The sequence below is a fragment of the Oncorhynchus tshawytscha genome, linkage group LG08 (assembly GCF_018296145.1).
Source record: "Oncorhynchus tshawytscha isolate Ot180627B linkage group LG08, Otsh_v2.0, whole genome shotgun sequence".
NCBI classification, from domain to species: domain Eukaryota; kingdom Metazoa; phylum Chordata; class Actinopteri; order Salmoniformes; family Salmonidae; genus Oncorhynchus; species Oncorhynchus tshawytscha.
The window spans coordinates 9820081-9842580 of record NC_056436.1 but is presented as its reverse complement, the minus strand read 5'-3'; the positions used below and the strand labels follow the sequence as shown (position 1 = coordinate 9842580).

The 22500-nt window shown below is 46.5% G+C and overlaps 1 protein-coding gene across 2 annotated transcripts in view; it reads right to left on the bottom strand.

Annotated features, from left to right (window-relative positions):
- LOC112264079 (neurexin-3a) overlaps positions 1-22500 on the bottom strand; it is a 548855-nt gene that overhangs the window by 472390 nt on the left and 53965 nt on the right. For both annotated transcript variants that reach the window (XM_042325188.1, XM_042325189.1), the window contains exons 3-5: positions 21131-21424; positions 20062-20209; positions 12578-12961 (exon numbers count right to left, since the gene is read on the bottom strand). In XM_042325188.1, the coding sequence (XP_042181122.1) occupies positions 12578-12961; positions 20062-20209; positions 21131-21424 (826 nt within the window). The remainder of the gene's footprint in view (positions 1-12577; positions 12962-20061; positions 20210-21130; positions 21425-22500) is intronic.

Sequence of the window (22500 nt, the reverse complement as noted above, 5' to 3'; positions counted from 1 at the left end):
CCACAGCTGTTCTTCTTTACTCTAACCTCTAAGGGAATCTAGTTGGAGTCTAGTCGCCTTTACAAGTGGTAGCAACAGCAAAACGCCACAGCTATTTCAAGGCCCCAGTTCTTAGTGCCCGCAAGGGGATTAAATGAGACTCCCCCCATGCACACACACACACACACACACAAACACAAACACTACAAAGTCAGGATTAGGGAGACACACACATTTATCATATTTGGTCCTCTGTGGGCGCTGTGCCACAAATAATCACCACTGATTTGACGTCAACTGAGAGAAAAACATTGATAAAATAGTCTGCGATTCAAATCGTAAACCCCGCCGACAATGTTCATCACAGTAAATTACTTCAAATCAGACTCTGATTCCAAGACAATTGAATACGGATGAATGCAGCTCCATTTCATAAAAAAACAGTGAGACGTTTGTCTCTTATGGCTACCTCTGCAGTGGTTCAGAACCACGTCTGACCTCTAAAGGTCTCTTATTTATTTATGTCTGTGTGTGTCTCCCTAAGATGCTACATGCCCTTAAAATGTCCTCTGTGATTCTCAGATGTGCTGGGGGAGAGAGACTGCAGAGTCACCAACAACCACATAGTGGAAGCAGAGTCCATACTCCCCAATACGCTACAATGCAGGGTGACAGAGAGAAGGGGGAGAAGGGGGGGAGAGTTTGACAGGAGAGAAAAAAAGAGAGAGAGAGTCAGGGAGAAAGAGAGAGAGAGGGTGAAAGAGAGAAAGATGGGAGAGAGATAGATGGGAAGATAGAGAGAGACGGGGAGATAGAGAGAGACGGGGAGAGAGACAGGGAGATCGAGAGAGATGGGGAGAGAGAGAGACGGGGAGAGAGAGAGACGGGAAGATAGAGAAATAGAGAAAGATATGCTTATTTATTATCCTTTGTGTACCCTTAACCATGTGTACATCGTTACAACACTGTATATATACGTAATATGACATGTTTTATGTCTTTATTGTTTTGAAACTTCTGTATGTGTAATGTTTACTGTTAATCTTTATTGTTTATTTCACTTTATATATTATCTACGTCACTTGCTTTGGCAATGTTAACACATGTTTCCCATGCCAATAAAGCCCTTGAATTGAATTGAATTGATAGGAGAGAGAGACCGAGAGAGAGAGAGACTGAAATAGATCAAGATAGGAGAGAGACAGACAGAGAGAGAGAGAGAGAGAGAGAGAGAGAGAGAGAGAGAGAGAGAGAGAGAGACAATACGCTACACTGCAGTCTGATGGGTGACAGAGGGGGAAGAAGGAGGAAAAGAGAGACAGAGAGAGAGAGAGAGAGAGAGAGAGAGAGAGTGAAAGAGAAAGGACAAAGTGTGTGAGAGAGAGAGAGAGTGAAAGAGAAGGACAAAGTGAGAGAGAGAGAGAGAGATAGTGAAAGAGAGAAGGACAAAGTGTGTGAGAGAGAGAGATCTGAAAGAGAGAAGGACAAAGTGAGAGAGAGAGAGATATCTGACTGAGACAGGGAGAGAGAGAGAGAGAGAGAGAGAGAGAGAGAGAGAGTGAAAGAAGAGAAGGACAAAGAGAGAGACAGGGAGAGAGAGAGATGGGGAGAGAGATTCCGGGAGAGAGAGAGACAGGGGAGAGAGACAGAAGAGAGAGAGACAGAAGAGAGAGAGACAGAAGAGAGAGAGAGAGAGAGAGAGAAGAAGGGAGATGGCTCTCAAGAGAAAACAGGCTATGTGCACACTGCCCACAAAATGAGTTAGAAACTGAGCTACACTTCCTAGCCTCCTGCCAAATGTATGACCATGGGAGACACATATTTCCCTCAGATTACACCGACCCACAAAGAATCCAATTTTGATAAACTCCCATATCTACTGGGTGAAATACCAGAGTGTGCCATCACAATAGCAATATGTGTGACCTGTTGCCACAAGAAATGGGCAACCAGTGAAAAACAAACACCATTTTCCCTTTTGTACTTGAACTATTTGAACTTTCAATTGTGTTTATTATCTATTTCACTTGCTTTGGTCATGTAAGGAAGGGAAAAAGGCATAGACAGAACAAGATGAGAGAAAGAAACCCTTATTTTAACCCTAAATTTAACCCTTACCCCAGCCCTAAACCTTATTCTAACACTAAACTTAACCCTTACCCTAGCCCTAACCCTTTTTCTAACCCTAAACTTAACCTTTACCCTAACCATTATTCTAACCCTAAACTTAACCTTTATTCTAACCCTTATTCTAACCCTAATCTTAACCCGTACCCAGCCCTTATTCTAACCCTAAATTTAACCCTAGCCCTAATCCTTATTCTAACCCTTACCCATCCCTTATTCTAAACCTAAACTTAACCCTTATTCTAACCCTAAACTTAACCCTTATTCTAACCCTAAACTTAACCCTTAATCTAACCATTATTCTAACCCTAAACTTCACCCTTACCCTAACCATTACTCTAACCCTAAACTTAACCCTAGCCGTAACCCTTATTCTAACCCTAAACTTAACCCTTACCCTAGCCCTAAACCTATTTCTAACCCGAACCGTCACCTTAGCAGGCAGTCGCCTATCAACAGATATTTTCTTGTTAGTATGACCACCTGTAGAGAATCCACAGATGGTCTATCTGGACTTTCCCCAAAAAAGCCTGACCAAAGAAAGGAGGGAGAGATGGAGAGCAGGAGGGAGAGATGGAGAGCAAGAGGGAGAGATGGAGAGTAAGAGGGAGAGATGGAGAGCAGGAGGGAGAGATGGAGAGCAAGAGGGAGAGATGGAGAGTAAGAGGGAGAGATGGAGAGCAGGAATGAGAGATGGAGAGCAAGAGGGAAAGATGGAGAGGGAAAGATGGAGAGCAAGAGGGAGAGATGAAGAGCAAGAGGGAGAGATGGAGAGCAAGAGGGAGAGATGGAGAGCAAGAGGGAGAGATGGAGAGCAAGGGGGAGAGAGATGAAGAGCAAGAGGGAGAGATGGAGAGCAAGAGGGAGAGAGATGAAGAGCAAGGGGAGAGAGATGGAGAGCAAGAGGGAGAGAGATGGAGAGCAAGAGGGAGAGATGGAGAGCAAGAGGGAGAGATGGAGAGCAAGAGGGAGAGATGGAGAGCAAGAGGGAGAGATGGAGAGCAAGAGGGAGAGATGGAGAGCAAGAGGGAGAGATGGAGAGCAAGAGGGAGAGATGGAGAGCAAGAGGGAGAGATGGAGAGCAAGAGGGAGAGATGGAGAGCAAGAGGGAGAGAGATGAAGAGCAAGAGGGAGAGAGATGGAGAGCAAGAGGGAGAGATGGAGAGCAAGAGGGAGAGATGGAGAGCAAGGAGGAGAGAGATGAAGAGCAAGAGGGAGAGATGAAGAGCAAGAGGGAGAGATGGAGATCAAGGGGAGATAGATGGAGAGCAAGGGGAGAGAGATGAAGAGCAAGAGGGAGAGATGGAGAGCAAGAGGGAGAGATGGAGAGCAAAGGGGAGAGAGATGAAGAGCAAGAGGGAGAGATGGAGAGCAAGAGGGAGAGATGGAGAGCAAGAGGGAGAGATGGAGAGCAAGAGGGAGAGATGAAGAGCAAGAGGGAGAGATGAAGAGCAAGAGGGAGAGATGGAGAGCAAGGGGAGAGAGATGAAGAGCAAGAGGGAGAGATGGAGAGCAAGAGGGAGAGATGGAGAGCAAGGGGGAGAGAGATGAAGAGCAAGGGGAGATAGATGGAGAGCAAGAGGGAGAGATGAAGAGCAAGAGGGAGAGATGGAGATCAAGGGGAGATAGATGGAGAGCAAGAGGGAGAGATGAAGAGCAAGAGGGAGAGATGGAGATCAAGGGAGATAGATGGAGAGCAAGGGGAGAGAGATGGAGAGCAAGAGGGAGAGATGAAGAGCAAGAGGGAGAGATGGAGAGCAAGGGGAGATAGATGGAGAGCAAGAGGGAGAGATGAAGAGCAAGAGGGAGAGATGGAGATCAAGGGGAGAGAGATGAAGAGTAAGAGGGAGAGATTGAGAGCAAGGGGAGATAGATGGAGAGCAAGAGGGAGAGATGGAGAGCAAGAGGGAGAGATGGAGAGCAAGGGGAGATAGATGGAGAGCAAGGGGAGATAGATGGAGAGCAAGAGGAGAGAGATGGAGAGCAAGGGGAGAGAGATGGAGTTCAAGAGGGAGAGATGGAGATCAAGAGGGAGAGATGGAGAGCAAGGGGAGAGATGGAGAGCAAGAGGGAGAGATGGAGAGCAGGGGGAGATAGATGGCGATCAAGAGGGAGAGATGGAGATCAAGAGGGAGAGATGGAGAGCAAGCGGGAGAGATGTACATTGTTAAAACACTGTATATATATATATATATATATAATATGACATTTGTAATGTCTTTATTGTTTTGAAACTTCTGTATGTGTAATGTTTACTGTTAATCTTTATTGTTTATTTCACTTTATATATTATCTACGTCACTTGCTTTGGCAATGTTAACACATGTTTCCCATGCCAATAAAGCCCTTGAATTGAATTGAATTGAATTGAGATGGAGAGCAAGAGGGAGAGATGGAGAGCAAGGGGAGATAGATGGAGAGCAAGAGGGAGAGATGGAGTGCAAGAGGGAGAGATGGAGAGGAAGGGGAGATAGATGGAGAGCAAGAGGGAGAGATGGAGAGTAAGAGAGAGAGATGGAGAAGGAGAGGGAGTGATGGAGAGCAAGAGGGAGAGATGGAGAGCAAGGGGAGAGATGGAGAGCAAGGGGAGAGAGATGGAGAGCAAGAGGGAGAGATGGAGAGCAAGGAGGAGAGAGATGGAGTGCAAGAGGGAAAGATGGAGAGTAAGAGAGAGAGATGGAGAAGGAGAGGGAGTGATGGAGAGCAAGAGGGAGAGAGATGGAGAGCAAGGGGAGAGATGGAGAGCAAGGGGAGAGAGATGGAGAGTAAGGGGAGATAGATGGAGAGCAAGGGGAGAGAGATGGAGAGCAAGAGGGAGAGATGGAGAGCAAGGAGGAGAGAGATGGAGAGCAAGAGGGAAAGATGGAGAGTAAGAGAGAGAGATGGAGAAGGAGAGGGAGTGATGGAGACCAAGAGGGAGAGAGATGGAGAGCAAGGGGAGAGATGGAGAGCAAGGGGAGAGAGATGGAGAGCAAGAGGGAGAGATGGAGAGTAAGGGGAGATAGATGGAGAGCAAGGGGAGATAGATGGAGAGCAAGGGGAGATAGATGGAGAGCAAGGGGAGAGAGATGGAGAGCAAGAGGGAGAGATGGAGAGCAAGGGGAGATAGATGGAGAGCAAGGGGAGATAGATGGAGAGCAAGGGGAGATAGATGGAGAGCAAGGGGAGATAGATGGAGAGCAAGGGGAGATAGATGGAGATCAAGGGAGAGAGAGATGGAGAGCAAGAGGGAGAGATGGAGAGCAAGCGGGAGAGATGGAGAGGAAGGGGAGATAGATGGAGAGCAAGAGGGAGAGATGGAGAGTAAGGGGAGATAGATGGAGAGCAAGGGGAGAGAGATGGAGAGCAAGAGGGAGAGATGGAGAGCAAGGAGGAGAGAGATGGAGAGCAAGAGGGAAAGATGGAGAGTAAGAGAGAGAGATGGAGAAGGAGAGGGAGTGATGGAGAGGGAGAGGGAGAGATGGAGAGCAAGGAGGAGAGAGATGGAGAGGGAGTGATGGAGAGGGAGGGAGAGCGAACGAAAGTGAGACTGATAGACAACAGTCTTGAGTGTTGGATGTGTCTCTTTTTGCATTCATAACGTGGTCCTCTGTAGCACAGTTGGTAGAGTATACCTGTGACGCTTTGGATAAAAACATCTGCTAAATGGCTTATATTGTATTAGAACATTACCTCAACCCAGATCAATATATTCCAATACTTTCTCTCAGTAAAAAAAAGTATCTTCTCTGTCACTCAATATCTCTGCAGTGGATATGATTCTCTCTCTTATCCAGGAGAACAGTGGAGTCACAACTCAAAGGCCTTTTTAAGAACTCTCCTGAATCAATATCTAATCTCCAAACAGACGTTTCCTTCTGACTGTACAGACTGCAGGATCCATCAGAGAGATACAATCCTCTGTCAACTAACCAGAGACTTAAACTTTAGAGAATCTTTTGCTGCTGGGTTGAACAATCAAGCAAAGTAACCTAGACTACACCTTGAATGTCTCACAAGCTCATATCTAAACCCTGAGATTGTCTCCTAAACTCATATGTAAACCCTGAGATTGTGGGTAAGGGTAACTACAGTTGAACAGTTTAGGCAAAAATCTAATACTCAGATAAAACCACAGAGACCAGGAAGGCCTTCTCTCATTACTTCAGCCGCACCTTGAGGTTTCATAACCCCTGTACAGTCTGATAATCATCTGACAACAGAAGCCCTGTGGAGTGGAGGGACAGTGGATGGGGTATGTGTGTGGTCTGTGTGGTGTGTGTGGTGTGTGTCACCCCATGTGCCACCACAGGAAACAGGAAGCTGTGGTGGTGTGAGGTTTCATGTGTACAGTCTGATAATCATGTGTGAAGTGTGTGTGTGTGTGGTGTGTGTGTGTGTGTGTGTGTGTGTGTGTGTGTGTGTGTGTGTGTGTGTGTGTGTGTGTGTGTGTGTGTGTGTGTGTGTGTGTGTGTGTGTGTGTGTGTGTGTGTGTGTGTGTGTGTGCCGGTGTGTGTGTGTGTGTGTGTGTGCACACGAAAAAAAAGAAGCTAGAAGCTAAAGAAAACTCCTTGAAGCATACTTTTAACTAGTTATATTGCATGATTAACCTTTATAATTAAGACCTGTATTAGTAGAAGAAGTAGAGGCTGAAATATTAATTCTAATTAATTCTGCTCTGAAATTTGACGAAAGATGATATTATGTTAATAAAGAGACGCATACAGACGTCTCTGCAAGGCTCAGGCCTTTATGTTAGAATTTCATTAGACCAATGTCCCTTACACAGTGATTAGAGGTGAACAGTTAGCTTTCATATCAAATAAACCTCATCTCTGTCTTCATCTATTTCTCTCACTTTCTCTCTCTCTCCCTCCCCTCTATCGATCTTCCTCTCTCTCTCTCTCTCTCTCTCCCCCCCTCTATCTCTCTTCCTCTCTCTCCCCCTCTATCTCTCTTCCTCTCTCTCCCCCTCTAGGCCCCCTCTCTCTCTCTATCTTCCTCTCTCCCCCCCCTCTATCTCTCTTCCTCCCCCTCTCTCCCCTCTCTCTCTCTCTCTTCTCTCTCCTCTCCCCCTCTATCTCTCTTCCTCTCCCCCCTCTCTCTCCCCTCCCCCCCTCTATCTCTCTCCCTCTCACTTTCCCTCCTCTCTCACTCTCCTTCTCCCTTTCCTCCTCTTTCGCTCGCTCTCTCTTTCACAAAATGTCCCTTTCACAAAATGTCCCTCCAAAGTCAAAATGAGGTTGAACTGAAACTGGGGCTGAATAGAGGAACGGAGCTGGATAGAGATGTTACCTCCGAGATTGATTTAATATGGTAAAAGCGTAATTTGTCATTTGTCATTTTGTTTTCAGACATGATTTTGATCAATCCATAAGAACCTCATAGAATTTACAGAATGTTGAAATAAGAGACTTTTCTCTCCATACATCACTATCTCTCTCTAAGTAAAAATCAAATCAAATCAAATTTTATTTGTCACATACACATGGTTAGCAGATGTTAATGCGAGTGTAGCGAAATGCTTGTGCTTCTAGTTCCGACAATGCAGTAATAACCAACAAGTAATCCAACTAACAATTCCAAAAACTACTGTCTTATACACAGTGTAAGGGGATAAAGAATATGTACATAAGGATATATGAATGAGTGATGGTACAGAGCAGCATAGGCAAGATACAGTAGATGATATCGAGTACAGTATATACATATGAGATGAGTATGTAAACCAAGTGGCATAGTTAAAGTGGCTAGTGATACATGTATTACATAAGGATGCAGTCGATGATATAGAGTACAGTATCTACGTATGCATATGAGATGAATAATGTAGGGTAAGTAACATTATATAAGGTAGCATTGTTTAAAGTGGCTAGTGATATATTTACATCATTTCCCATCAATTCCCATTATTAAAGTGGCTGGAGTAGAGTCAGTGTCATTGACAGTGTGTTGGCAGTAGCCACTCAATGTTAGTGGTGGCTGTTTAACAGTCTGATGGCCTTGAGATAGAAGCTGTTTTTCAGTCTCTCGGTCCCAGCTTTGATGCACCTGTACTGACCTCGCCTTCTGGATGACAGCGGGGTGAACAGGCAGTGGCTCGGGTGGTTGATGTCCTTGATGATCTTTATGGCCTTCCTGTAGCATCGGGTGGTGTAGGTGTCCTGGAGGGCAGGTAGTTTGCCCCCGGTGATGCGTTGTGCAGACCTCACTACCCTCTGGAGAGCCTTACGGTTGAGGGCGGTGCAGTTGCCATACCAGGCGGTGATACAGCACGCCAGGATGCTCTCAATTGTGCATCTGTAGAAGTTTGTGAGTGCTTTTGGTGACAAGCCAAATTTCTTCAGCCTCCTGAGGTTGAAGAGGCGCTGCTGCGCCTTCCTCACGATGCTGTCTGTGTGGGTTCATGTTAAAATCACTTCACTAATCTGTTGTATTGATAGTAAAATACGAGCTCATATTTAAAGGGTCCCGGTGGTCCTGTGTTTTCAGAGGTGTCATATCCAGGTGACCTTGTGAAGAGGCATTTCCACAGATACTAGATGAATGCATTCCATTATAGACATCATAATGGCCACATAGCTGTAATTAGATGAATGCATTCCATAATAGACATCATAATGGCCACGTAGCTGTAATTAGATGAATGCATTCCATTATAGACATCATAATGGCCACGTAGCTGTAATTAGATGAATGCATTCCATTATAGACATCATAATGGCCACGTAGCTGTAATTAGATGAATGCATTCCATAATAGACATCATAATGGCCAAGTAGCTGTAATTAGATGAATGCATTCCATTATAGACATCATAATGGCCACGTAGCTGTAATTAGATGAATGCATTCCATTATAGACATCACAATGGCCATGCAGTTGTAATTCCAACCCTTTCGCTGGTGTTTGCAATAAGTGTTTTCCCTCACAAGTGCATGTCTCTGGCGGGTTGACCATGAGAATAGCACCAAAGGGTTATTATGGCCTGATTTACAGAACGTGTCGGTAATGAAAGGAGAGAAGGATCGATACGTATGTGTTTCCATTCATATGACAGGGAGAGAAACTGTCAAAGGTCATACAGACTTGACAGAGCAAATAACTACAGAAGTTTATATGAGAGAGAGAGAGAGAGAGAGAGAGAGAGAGAGACAGAGAGACAGAGAGACAGAGAGAGACAGAGAGACAGAGAGACAGAGAGACAGAGCGAGAGAGACAGAGAGAGAGACAGAGCGAGAGAGACAGAGATAGAGAGAGAGAGAGACAGAGAGAGAGAGAGACAGACAGCGAGAGACAGAGAGAGAGAGAGAGAGAGAGAGAGAGAGAGAGAGAGAGAGAGAGAGAGAGAGACAGAGAGACAGAGAGACAGAGAGACAGAGCGAGAGAGACAGAGAGAGAGAGAGAGACAGACAGAGAGAGACAGAGAGAAAGCCATACAATTTCTATTCTGTTAATTCAACTTTAACGCAGACTTGACACAGCAAATAACTATAGCAGTTGATATAGGTGAGAGTGACAGAGAGATATTCTGGTCATTAAACTGTAACGCTGGGTTGCCTTGGCCAGAGTAAGGTTCCCAGAAAAAAGGCAGAAACCACATTAATATTTCAACAGCATCAACAATACAGTCTTTACCACAACTTCCTCTAGAGCCTTAAAGGGGAAACACTGGGATTTAGAGCACAAGCTAGATTTAGTTAGTAAAGTGTTTCCATTCCACTTTTGGGCTCCTGAGTGGCGCTGCAGTCTAAGGCACTGCAGCTCAGTGCAAGAGGCATCCTCCTCAATGCTCCTGCTACCTCTCATTCTCCGCATCGTCCCTGCGATTCTGCCATGACCTCCTCCTGGGCACCACAACGCCTCGAGGTCGGCCATATTCCATATCCGGCCCCGAGACCAAGGCCATGGAAGTGTACTTTTAGGACTCTCTGGCTGCTGGGAGCATTCGTCCTTCTGCATCCCCTGTGGCGGGGCAGGGTTTTTCTTTGTGAAAAAGAGGGACAAGACCCTGCATCCATGCATCGACTACCGGGGCAACAATGACATCATGATTAAGAATCATGACCCCCTGCCACTCCTCACTTCGGCTTTCGAACCTCTCCAGGGGGCTACCATCTTTTCCTGTTTGGTAGTCCCATCGGCTCACAATTGGCCCAGTGTTGTCTGGGATTGGTAGGCCATTATTGTAAATAAGAATTTGTTCTTTAACTGACTTTCATAGTTAAATAAAGGTTAAATGACTCAAAACAAATAACCTCCCTCTGACACACACAGTCCACTAATGTTTTAATGAACCATTTCATAGGAAGAAACAATGCAACACACTTCAATTAATGCAGTCAACAAGGACCAGTTATCTAACCTCTGAATCAACACATCAACACATACAATCCCCACACCGGCCTATGTGTTAATCCCCACACCAGCCTACGTGTTAATCCCCACACCAGCCTACGTGTTAATCCCCACACCAGCCTACGTGTTAATCCCCACACCAGCCTACGTGTTAATCCCCAGCACCAGCCTACGTGTTAATCCCCACACCAGCCTACGTGTTAATCCCCACACCAGCCTACGTGTTAATCCCCACACCAGCCTACGTGCCTACGTTAATCCCCACACCAGCCTATGTGTTAATCCCCACACCAGCCTACGTGTTAATCCCCACACCAGCCTACGTGTTAATCCCCCCCACACCAGCCTACGTGTTAATCCCCACACCAGCCTACGTGTGCCTACGTTAATCCCCACACCAGCCTACGTGTTAATCCCCACACCAGCCTATGTGCCTACGTTAATCCCCACACCAGGCCTACACCAGCCTACGTGTTAATCCCCACACCAGCCTATGTGCCTACGTGTTAATTAATCCCCACACCAGCCTATGTGCCTTAATCCCCACACCAGCCTATGCCTACGTTAATCCCCACACCAGCCTACGTGTTAATCCCCACACCAGCCTATGTGTTAATCCCCACACCAGCCTATACGTGTTAATCCCCACACCGGCCTATGTGTTAATCCCCACACCAGCCTACGTGTGTTAATCCCCACACCAGCCTATGTGTTAATCCCCACAGCCAGCCTACGTGTTAATCCCCACACCAGCCTATGTGTTAATCCCCACACCAGCCTATGTGTTAATCCCAACACACCTACGTGCCTATGTGTTAATCCAGCCTACACCCAAGCCTATGTGTTAATCCCCACACCGGCCTATGTGTTAATCCCCACACCTGCCTATGTGTTAATCCCCACACCGCCTACGCCTATGTGTTAATCCCCCAGCCTACCAGCCTATGTGTTAACCCCTACACCAGCCTACGTGTTAATCCCCACACCAGCCTATGTGTTAATCCCCACCACCTAGGCCTATGTGTTAATCCCCACACCAGCCTACGTGTTAACCAGCCCCCCCACACCAGCCTATGTGTTAATCCCCACACCAGCCTATGTGTTAATCCCCCACCAGCCTATGTGTTAATCCCCACACCAGCCTACGTGTTAATCCCCAGCCTACACCAGCCTACGTGTTAATCCCACACCAGCCTACGTGTTAATCCCACACCAGCCTACGTGTTAATCCCACACCAGCCAGCCTACACCAGCCTACGTTAATCCCCACACCAGCCTACGTGTTAATCCCACCAGCCTACCAGCCCAGCCTACGTGTTAATCCCCACACCAGCCTACGTATTAATCCCCACACCAGCCTTAATCCTACGTGTTAATCCCACCACACCAGCCCTATGTGTTAATCCCCACACCAGCCTACGTGTTAATCCCCACACCAGCCTATGTGTTAATCCCCACACCAGCCTACGTGTTAATCCCCACACCAGCCTACGTGTTAATCCCCACACCAGCCTACGTGTTAACACCAGCCTACACCAGCCTACGTGTTAATCTCCACACCAGCCTACGTGTTAACCAGCCCCCACACCACCAGCCTACGTGTTAATCTCCACACCAGCCTACGTGTTCATCTCCACACCAGCCTACGTGTTAATACCACACCAGCCTACGTGTTAATCTCCACACCAGCCTCGTGTTAATCACCAGCCCAGCCCACATGTTAATCCCCAGCCTACGCCAGCCCTACATGTTAATCTCCACACCAGCCTACGTGTTACTCTCCACACCAGCCTACCAGCCTACGTTAATCTCCACACCAGCCTACGTGTTAATCTCGCCTACGTTACTCTCCACACCAGCCTACGTGTTAATCTCCACACCAGCCTACGTGTTAATCTCCACACCAGCCTACGTGTTAATCTCCACACCAGCCTACGTGTTAATCTCCACACCAGCCTACGTGTTAATCTCCACACCAGCCTACGTGTTAATCCCAACACCAGCCCACAAATGAATTCTCACACCAGCATAATTGATAATCCCCACATCAGTGTATGTGTTAATGCAAACACAAATTCACAGTCATAAAACACACACATACAAGCACGCATGCAAAACAAAGGCTTCCACTTACCTCTCTCGCAGGTACGTGACCAGTACCCCGTGCCGGTACAATCGCAGATGAACCGGTTCCATCCCTCCTTGCAGACGCCTCTGTTCTTACACGGGTAGCTCTCACACTGTTTCCCCACCACCTTGTTGCATGACGGCTTGATGCCGGCCCCGTTCTGGGCCTCAGCGATCTGTCGGATGTCCTTGCTGCGCCCGTCGATGAAGAGGTCGCGCACGCAGCCAACGTAGCCGTAGTTGAGCATGGCGGTCCACAGCTCAGTGGGCAGGATGAGATTGGTGCGGTCTGAGGGTAGACCACCTAGGTACATGTCCCCCTCCAGGTCTAGGATCTCACTCTCTCCGCTGGACATGAACGGAGTGCGCCGGCTGTTGACTGAGATGGTCCCTGGAGAGGGGAAAGTAATAAAGAGAGGGTTGCACTGTAATATAGAGAGGGATGTACTTTAATATAGAGAGGGTATCACAGTCGCTCAGTATCTCACCTACCAGTGGAGGATTTGTACAGCCTACCCCGAGTCACTGAGAACCCTGCTTACCTCCTCCGGAGCGATATTCTGGGGGAACCTGGAACCTGGCGGAGATTTCTTTCTCAGTGCTCCCTCATTTTTGAGCTGCAGCCATCTTCTTTCCCTTCAGATCGGTCGAAGATAGCGTATATTATTACGCTAATGTCGGGAAGGGCGTTCTCCTGGGCTAAGGCAGTTTGGGAGCAACAATCCATCATTTGTCATCATCTGGAAGATTTTATGGCAGAGGTGAGGAAGGTGATCAGATCTCCGGTATCTGGGAGAGAAGCGGTCACGAAAACTACTTTAATTACATCAGAATTGCCGTAGTGTGGCAGACTACGAGGTTGATTTTCGCACATTGGATGCCGAGAGTGCCTGAAATCCGGAGGCCTTGTTCGATATATTCTTTCTCTGTCTATCAGAGGAGATAAAAGATGAGCTAGCAGCTCGGAAGATACCGTGGGACCTTGATTCCCTCATCGGCGACGGATGAGCCGGATACACTGGAGCCTACACAACTGGGCAGAGATTATTGCCTGGGGAACGTTCACGTAGGCTGAGCTCCAACTGTTGTCTGTATTGTGATGGTGCGGGGCAGCACCACAATACAGAGACCAGACTCATTAGTAGGTACGAGTACACTGATGAGAGACTGGGAATTCTCTGATTCCCATTACCCGTACTTACTTTTTTGTGATCCTGCTGTGGGGAGACCAGTCTAAGTCTATCTGGGCTCATTGACTCTGGGGCAGATAAGAGTTTTATGGATGCTACCATGGTGTCGGAACTTGGTATCCCCACTCAACTCTTCTCCGTTCCCGTGGACGCTAGAGCACTGGACGGCGGCTCCTTTGAAAGAGTCACGCACAGCAACAGTACTTTCACCTCCAGATGAAAAGCATGCCCAAAGTAAGCTGCCTGTTACTCAGGCCCAGAAGCTAGAATATGCATATAATTGGTAGATTTGGATAGAAAACATTCTCCAAAACTGTTAAAATAATGTCTGTGAGTATAACATGACTGATATGGCAGGCGAAAACCTGAGAAGAATCCATCCAGGAAGTGGAATTATGTGGCTGTTTTTCAACTCAATGCCTATAGAGAATCCAAAGGGTTAGGAATTAGATTGCAGTTTCTATGGCTTCCACTAGATGTCAACCGTCTTTAGACATGGTTTCAGGCTTTTATTTTGAAAAACACTGAGTAAAAAGCCATTTTGGTTAGAGGATAGAGGAAGTATGCAGATCTGATTTGGGTGCTCGTTTGTTATTTTTCCTTTCTACTGAAAACGGTATTGTCCGGTTTAAATATTATTGATTATATATTATTATTATTGATTATAAATACAATAAACAACCTGAGGATTAATTAGAAACATCGTTTGACATGTTTCAACAAACTTTATCGGTGCTTTTAGTATGTATTCATCTGCCTGTTGTGACCACGTTGGAGCCATTGGATTACTGAACAAAAAGCGCCAACAAAACAGAGTTTTTGGGACATAAAGAGTGAATATGAATCTATATTACAGTATTCATCCATGAATATGAATCTATATTTCAGTATTCACCCATGAATATGAATCTATATTACAGTATTCGCACATGAATATGAATCTATATTACAGTATTCACACATGAATATTAAAACATGTTACAGTATTATATTGATGACAAGCACCCTCCCCACTACATACTTTAACTTCCCTGGACACAGTCTGTTTCAGCTTTGGACCAGAGACATTATGATCAGAGACAGAGACCAGACAGACAGACAGACCAGACAGAGACCAGAGACATTATGTTTAGAGAGATAGGACACACATTCTAGCTGCTCTGGGGTCCCTGCTGAAGCCCAATAGGCTAGTTACAGAGTAAACTACTTTAAAATGGTGGAAAACCCTCACTGGCAATGTCCATGCTAAAAACAGGTTATATCCAAGTTTATTCCTCTGACTATGTCTGTTTGAACCCAGATCTGCTCTATCCAGTCCAAAACCATAAAGATCTCTGGAAATGGCTCTATGGTCAAATTATTCGAAAGTCACTTGTGGACTTTATCGAACAAAACAAACATGTACTGTGTAACTGGGAGTCTTGTGAGTGCAACCATATGAAGATCATCAAAGGTAAGTGATTAATTTTAGCTTTATTTCTGACTTTAGTGACTCCTCTACTTGGCTGGTAAATGTTTGTATGCTTTTTTTTCCACGGGGCGCTGTCCTCAAATAATCGCATGGTATGCTTTCGCTGTGTAAAGCCTTTTTGAAATCTGACACAGAGGCTGGATTAACAAGAAGTTAATCTTTAAGCCGATGTATAACACTTGTATATTTTATGAATCCTTATTATGTGTATTTCTGTATTTTGAATTTGGCGCTCTGCAATTTCACCGGATGTTGGAGGCTAATCTGTGGGTATCTGGCAATCACAACGAGTCAATAGAGCTTCTCCCACTTGAATCCCCTCACTTCCCTGTGGTGTTGGGATTTTCTTAGCTCCAAAAGCACAATCCCTTGACCGCAGGTTCAATCTTGGGTTGGAGCCTATTCTGTCACTCCCACTAACCTTAAAGCGGAACAGCCGCCCCGAATCGTCCTCCTCTGTGTTTAAGTATAGCCTCAGATTTCTCTACTGTTCCCGCAGAGTACCAAGATCTTCTGGAGGTTTTCAACAAGGCTCGTGCTACCTCTCTTCCTCTACATCGTCCCTATGATTGTGCCATTGACCTCCTCCCGGTAAAACACCGCTTTGAGGTCAGCTATATTCCCTATCTAGTCCCGAGACCAAGGCCATAGAGGACTACATTGAGGACTCTCTGGCTGCTGGGAACATTCGTACTAATGCATCCCATGCCAGCGCAGGGTTTTTCTTTGTGAAAAAGAAGGCTAAGACCCTGCATCCATGCATTGACTACCGGGGCCTCAATGACATCTCGATTAAGAATCGTTACCCCCTACCACTCATCTCCTCTGCTTTCGAACTTCTCCAAGGGACTACCATCTTTTCGATGTTGGACCTTCGGAATGCCTACCATCTTGTTCGGATACGCGAGGGGTGGAAGACGGCTTTCAACACTGCCAGTGCACACTATGAGTATCTGGTCATGCCGTTTTGGCTCACCAACACTCCGGTTGTTTTCCAGGCACTGGTCAATGATGTGCTCCATGACATTTTGAATCGTTTTGTGTTTGTCTACCTCTATGACATCCTGGTCTTCTCCCGGTCTGCCCAAGAACACGTTCTCCATGTCTGGCAATTCCTTCAGCGCCTCCTGGAGAACCAGTTTGGGAAAGTCCTTCATCGCCTCCTGGAGAACCAGTTTGGGAAAGTCCTTCATCGCCTCCTGGAGAACCAGTTTGGGAAAGTCCTTCAGCGCCTCCTGGAGAACCAGTTTGGGAAAGTCCTCCTGGAGAACAGCGCCTCCTGGAGAACCAGTTTGGGAAAGTCCTTCAGCGCCTCCTGGAGAACCAGTTTAGGAAAGTCCTTCAGCGCCTCCTGGAGAACCAGTTTAGGAAAGTCCTTCAGCGCCTCCTGGAGAACCAGTTTAGGAAAGTCCTTCAGCGCCTCCTGGAGAACCAGTTTAGGAAAGTCCTTCATCGCCTCCTGGAGAACCAGTTTAGGAAAGTCCTTCAGCGCCTCCTGGAGAACCAGTTTGGGAAAGTCCTTCAGCGCCTCCTGGAGAACCAGTTTGGGAAAGCTGAGAAGTGCGAGTTTCACCATTCTATTATCTCCTTTCTGGCATACCTCATCACTGAAGGAAATGTCCAGATGCATTCTAAAAAAGTGAGATTGGCCCCAACATCCAGAGTGCAATTGAAACGTTTCCTGGGGTTTGCTAATTTTTACCGCCACTTCATCCAGGGGCTACAGCACTCTGCAAGGCTCTGTTATTCACCAGGTTCAACTTCACCATCTCCTACCGCCCAGGGTCTAAGAATGTGAAGCCAGACACTCTCTCTCGCCTGTACAGTTCCGATGCCACACCCTCTGACTCTGAGACCATCCTCCCTACCTCATGCCTTGCAGCTTCAGTTGACTGGATTATTGTGACCCTGGTTCACAAGGCATAACTGTCCCAGCCGGAACCTGGCGGGGGCCCGGCTAACCGGATGTTTGGCCCTGATTCAGCCCGGTCTCAGGTCCTGGAATGGGCTCATTCCTCCAGGCTGACCTGTCATCCTGGCTCCTGTTCCTTTGACAATGTTTCTGGTGGCCCAATATGGTTCCTAATGCCTCTGCCTTCGCCGCTGCATGCACGGTATGTGCTCAGAATAAGACTCTGTGGCAAACTCCGTCTGGCCTCCTCCAGCCACTGCCTGTCTCTCATTGCCATATTTCCCTGGATGTTGTCACTGGGCTTCCGCCGTCTGATAGCAACACCGTCATCCTGATGGTTGTGGATCGGTTTTCAAAAGCCGCCCATTTTATTCCTCTAAACAAGCTACCCTCTGCCAAAGAAATGGCCCAGCTCATTGAGCAGCACGTCTTCCGGATCCATGGACTGCCGGTGGACATCGTCTCCGACCGGGGTCCTCTGTTCTCGCCGCGGTTATGGAAGGCATTCTGGGACGTCGGCCAGCCTGTCCTCCGGAATTCATCGCCAGTCTAACAGCCAGTCGGAGCGAGCAGATCAAGATCTGGAAACAACACTATGGTGTCTCATCTCAACCAACACTACCTGGAGCCAACAACAGGTCTGGGTGGAGTATGCCCGTAACACACTTCCCTGCTCGGCCACCTTTTGAGTGCTCCATGGGGTGTCAGCCCCCACTCTGCCTAGAGCAAGAACAGGAAGTCAACATACCCTCAGATGATATGTTCATCTGCCGTTGTCGGCGTCCCTGTAAAAGAGCTTTGTTGGCACATCTCAAGACCAACTCCAGGTATCGTAGACAAGTTGACCGCCGATGGACTCCGGCTTCCCGCTATCGTATTGGGCAGAGGGTATGGCTGTCTACACGGGACCTGCCCTTCCGGGTGGAATCCCGCAACTTTCCCCCGTTTCATTGGTCCTTTCCTCGTCTCTAGAGTCCTTAGTCCCACTGCTGTTTGTCTTACGTTAACCTGTACCCTCCGTATACACTCTACTTTTCATGTGTCAAGGATTAAGCGCTTGTCTCACAGTCCTTTGTCTTCTCTTTCCAGGCCCACCCGCCCTCCCGTGTCATCTAAGGCCACACAGTGTACATGGTGAGAAGTCTCCTGAGTGTTTGACCACGGGGCAGGGTTTTCCAGTACCTGGTTGATTGGGAGGGTTGTGGCCCGGAGGAGAGGTACTGGGTATTCGCTAAATCTATATCAATCTATACACAACACCCCATAATGACAAAGCAAAAATAGTTACAAGCTTGCTGTAACCTGTATTTGGGGAGTTTCTCCCATTCTCTGCAGATCCTCTCAAGCTCTCTCAGGTTGGATGGTGAGCATCGCTGCACAGCTATTTTCAGGTCTCTCCAGAGATGTTCGATCGGGTTTAAGTCTGGGCTCTGGCTGGGCCACTTAAGGACATTCATATACTCGTCCCGAAGCCACTCCTGCGTTGTCTTGGCTGTGTACTCAGGGTCGTTGTCGTTTTGGAAGGTGAACGTTCGCACCAATCGGAGGTCCTGAGCGCTCTGGATCAGGTTTTCATCAAGGATCTGTCTGTACTTACTCCGTTCATCTTTCCCTCCATCCTGACTAGTCTCCCAGTTCCTGCCGTTGAAAAACATCCTCACAGCATGATGCTGCCACCACCATGCTTCACTGTAGGGATGGTGCCAGGTTTCCTCCAGACGTGACACTTGGCATACAGGCCAAAAAGTAACATTTTGGTAACATCAGACCAGAGAATCTTGTTTCTCATGGTCAGAGTCCTTTAAGTGCCTCTTGGCAAACTCCAAATGGCCTGTCTTCCTTTTACTGAGTAGTGGCTTCCGTCTGGCCACTCTACCATAAAGGCCTGGTTGGTGGAGTGCTGCAGAGATGGTTGTCCTTCTGGAAGGTTCTCCCATCTCCACAGACGAACTCTGGAGCTCTGTCTGAGTAACTATCGCGTTGTTGCCCACCTCCCTGACCAAGGCCCTTCTCCCCCAATTACTCAATTTGGCCGGGCGCCCGGAGACTTGGTGGTTCCAAACTTCTCCAATTTAAGGCTGATGGAGGCCGTTGTGTTCTTGCAGACCTTCAATGCTGCAGACATTGTTTTATACCCTTCCCCAGATCTGTGCCTCGACACAATCCTGTCTCTGAGCTCTACGTGGGACCTTTTATAGACAGGTGTGTGCCTTTCCAAATCATGTCCAATCAATTAAATGTACTACAGACGGACTCCAATTAAGTTGTAGAATCATCTCAAGGATCATAAATGGAAACAGGATGCATCAGAGCTACATTTCAAGTCTCATAGCAAATGGTCTGAAAACGTATATACATAATGTATTTCAGGTTTTTATTTTGAATACATTTGTAAAAAATTGTCATTATGGGGTATTGTGTGTAGATTGATGAGGGGAAAAAATGATTTAATAAATTTTAGAATAAGGCTGTAACGTAAAAGTCAAGGGGTCTGAATACTTTCCTACGTCACTGTAGGCTTTCCTCTGCGAAAGATTTATAAATAATAAGAAAATGTATCAAATTAAAAAAGATTGCACAGCGCAAACTGGTGATGCTGGAAGCCGAAACGCGCTGCTCGTACCACTGCGCTTCGGCAGCTCTCTAGCCACGAGAATACTAGGTAATGGTAATGTCGCGTGATTTTTGATTATTTTGTTTTAAGCCTTCTTCCAAACATGGCCCTAACCTTAAACACTCAGAATTTATGCCTAAATGGTTAATCTTTGAATTGTTTCTGTTTTAACTCTGTACCCCACGTGGAATTAACCGTGTAACCACGCAGAATTAATATGTCAAAAATAGACCTTCACCAACAATACGTTCTTCCATAATTTCGAAGGAAAATTAAGAGATATTGTTGAGGTAAGACGACTCACCTGAACGCCTGTCCCTCTGCATGTCCACGTGGTACCAGGCTCCATCGTTGACCTTGTTCTGGGTGGCTTTGACCTTGATGGTCCCTGAGCCCATGTCCAACAGCAGGTACAGACTGCCATCCAGCAGTTCTACCGCAAAGAAGTCCACCTGGGGGAGATGGTCAAGGTGTTTGTTCGTCATTGGGATACAACAGCCCCTGAGATATCTTTACAAAACAGGACCTATAAGCTCAATAAATCCTTGAACACAGCCTTTTTGTTTCTTCTCAACAGGGGTTTCATTTAAATTCCAATCAATTCAGAAAGTAGAATTCCAACTCTAATTCCATATTGTCCTAATTGAAAAGCATTGAAGAGAATTGGAATTGGAAGTACATACAGTGGGGCAAAAAAGTATTTAGTCAGCCACCCATTGTGCAAGTTCTCCCACTTATAAAGATGAGAGAGGCCTATAATTTTCATCACAGGTACACTTCAACTATTTAATTTTACCTTTATTTTACTAGGCAAGTCAGTTAAGAACAAATTATTATTTTCAATGATGGCCTAGGAACAGTGAGTTAACTGCCTGTTCAGGGGCAGAACAACAGATTTGTACCTTGTCAGCTCGGGGATTCGAACTTGCAACCTTTCGGTTACTAGTCCAACGCTCTAACCACTAGGCTACCCTGCCGCCCTATGACAGACAAAATGAGAAAAAAAATCCAGAAAATTACATTGTAGGATTTTTAATGAATTTATTTGCAAATTATGGTGGAAAATAAGTAATGGAAGACATACAAGACCACTGATAATGCATAGTTGAAATGTACCTATGATAAAAATTACAGGCCTCTCATCCTCTCATCATCTCATCTTTTTAAGTGGGAGAACTTGCACAATTGGTGGCTGACTAAATACTTTTTTGCCCCAATGTATACTTTCTGAATTGTCTGAAATTGAAATGGAATTGACCCCAACCCTGCTCCTTACACTAGTGATAGATTTGACAGGTTTAGACACAGCTTTACACACAGGCTGAGGTTAATACATGTATGTGTTGTTTGATTTAATTCGTTCATCGTCTTACCTTGGTGTTCTTCTGGCTGCGTTGGGCCTCCTTGCGCTCCTGAGGCTTGCCGTGCGTGAAGAGGATGAGTCCGTTGGGTTCCGAGGTCCTGAAGTCAAAGGACAAGGAACCCATTCTCTTGGTGTTCCACTTGGGCAGGCTGATGTAGGCCTCGGGGGTCTCGAAGGAGACAGGGTCCAGGGTGGCCACGTTCTCACACTTAAACATCACATCCCCCTGGATCTTCATCTTGGGGTCCACGATATGCGCCAGACGGGAGAGCTCCAGACGGATGTCGTTGTTCTTGTAGACCACCTGGGGGGAGAGATTGGTGGCGGGGAAAAATATAGTTTATGGTCATTTGTTTAGGTTACAGTCAAGTTAGACTCAATTCGGGACTCAATTCAGGATAATGACGATGATTTTTGTTGGTAATGTCTGTTTCGCAGCAGTTAACATTTATGCATTTGTTGCCATATCAAACATATTAGCCAGTGTGAAGGGGTTCCACTTTTTCACAAGGCTGGTGATGTAGTGAAGGCTAGATTAATTTCGAACGACAGAAGATCTGTTATAGCACGATTTACACTTAAAGGTCATTTCCAAATGAGCCGACAACTGCAGCGATTATTTCTTTGTATTTTTCTTTGTATTTTTTGGTATTTTTTACGTCCTTTTACTCCCCAATTTTATGATGTCCAATTGTGATCCAATTACGGGAGAGGCGAAGGTTGAGTCATGCGTCCTCTGTAACATGACCTGCCAAACCACGCTCCTTAACATGTGCCTGCTTAACCCGGAAGCCAGCCGCACCAACGTGTCGAGGAAACACAGTTAAACTGATAACCGAAGTCAGCCTGCAGGCACCAGGCCCGCCACAATGAGTCGCTATAGGATGATGAGCCAAGCCAAACCCTCCCCTAACCAGGAAGACACTGGGCCAATTGTGCACCGCCCTATGGGACTCGTGGTCATGGCCGGTTGTGACACAGCCTGGGAACGAACAATGCAGACTTAGACTGCTGCGCCACTGGGGAGGCCCCCCTGCAGTGTTTACTTTGAATTTGATCTCAGCAACCATATCATTGCCTTTAAATGGTGCATAGCCTAAAATGGGCGATCGCATTGAATCTAGTATCTATATCAGAAACAAATACATAATAAAACACTCAAAGATAACGTTTTGTTAATTCCAGATTTATGTAGTCTCTCCATAAAACGGCAGGTAAAGTTCATGTGGATCAGTCAGTCGGCTGTTTTAATATATCTGTATTAAATACCAATAGGCCAGGGCGCACGGAGAAACAATGGCTGTCTCTGACTGAGGTAATTGACTCTCAGTGGGCTGACAAACACATCTGGGTCTGCTCTCACTGATAACGATGCTAATG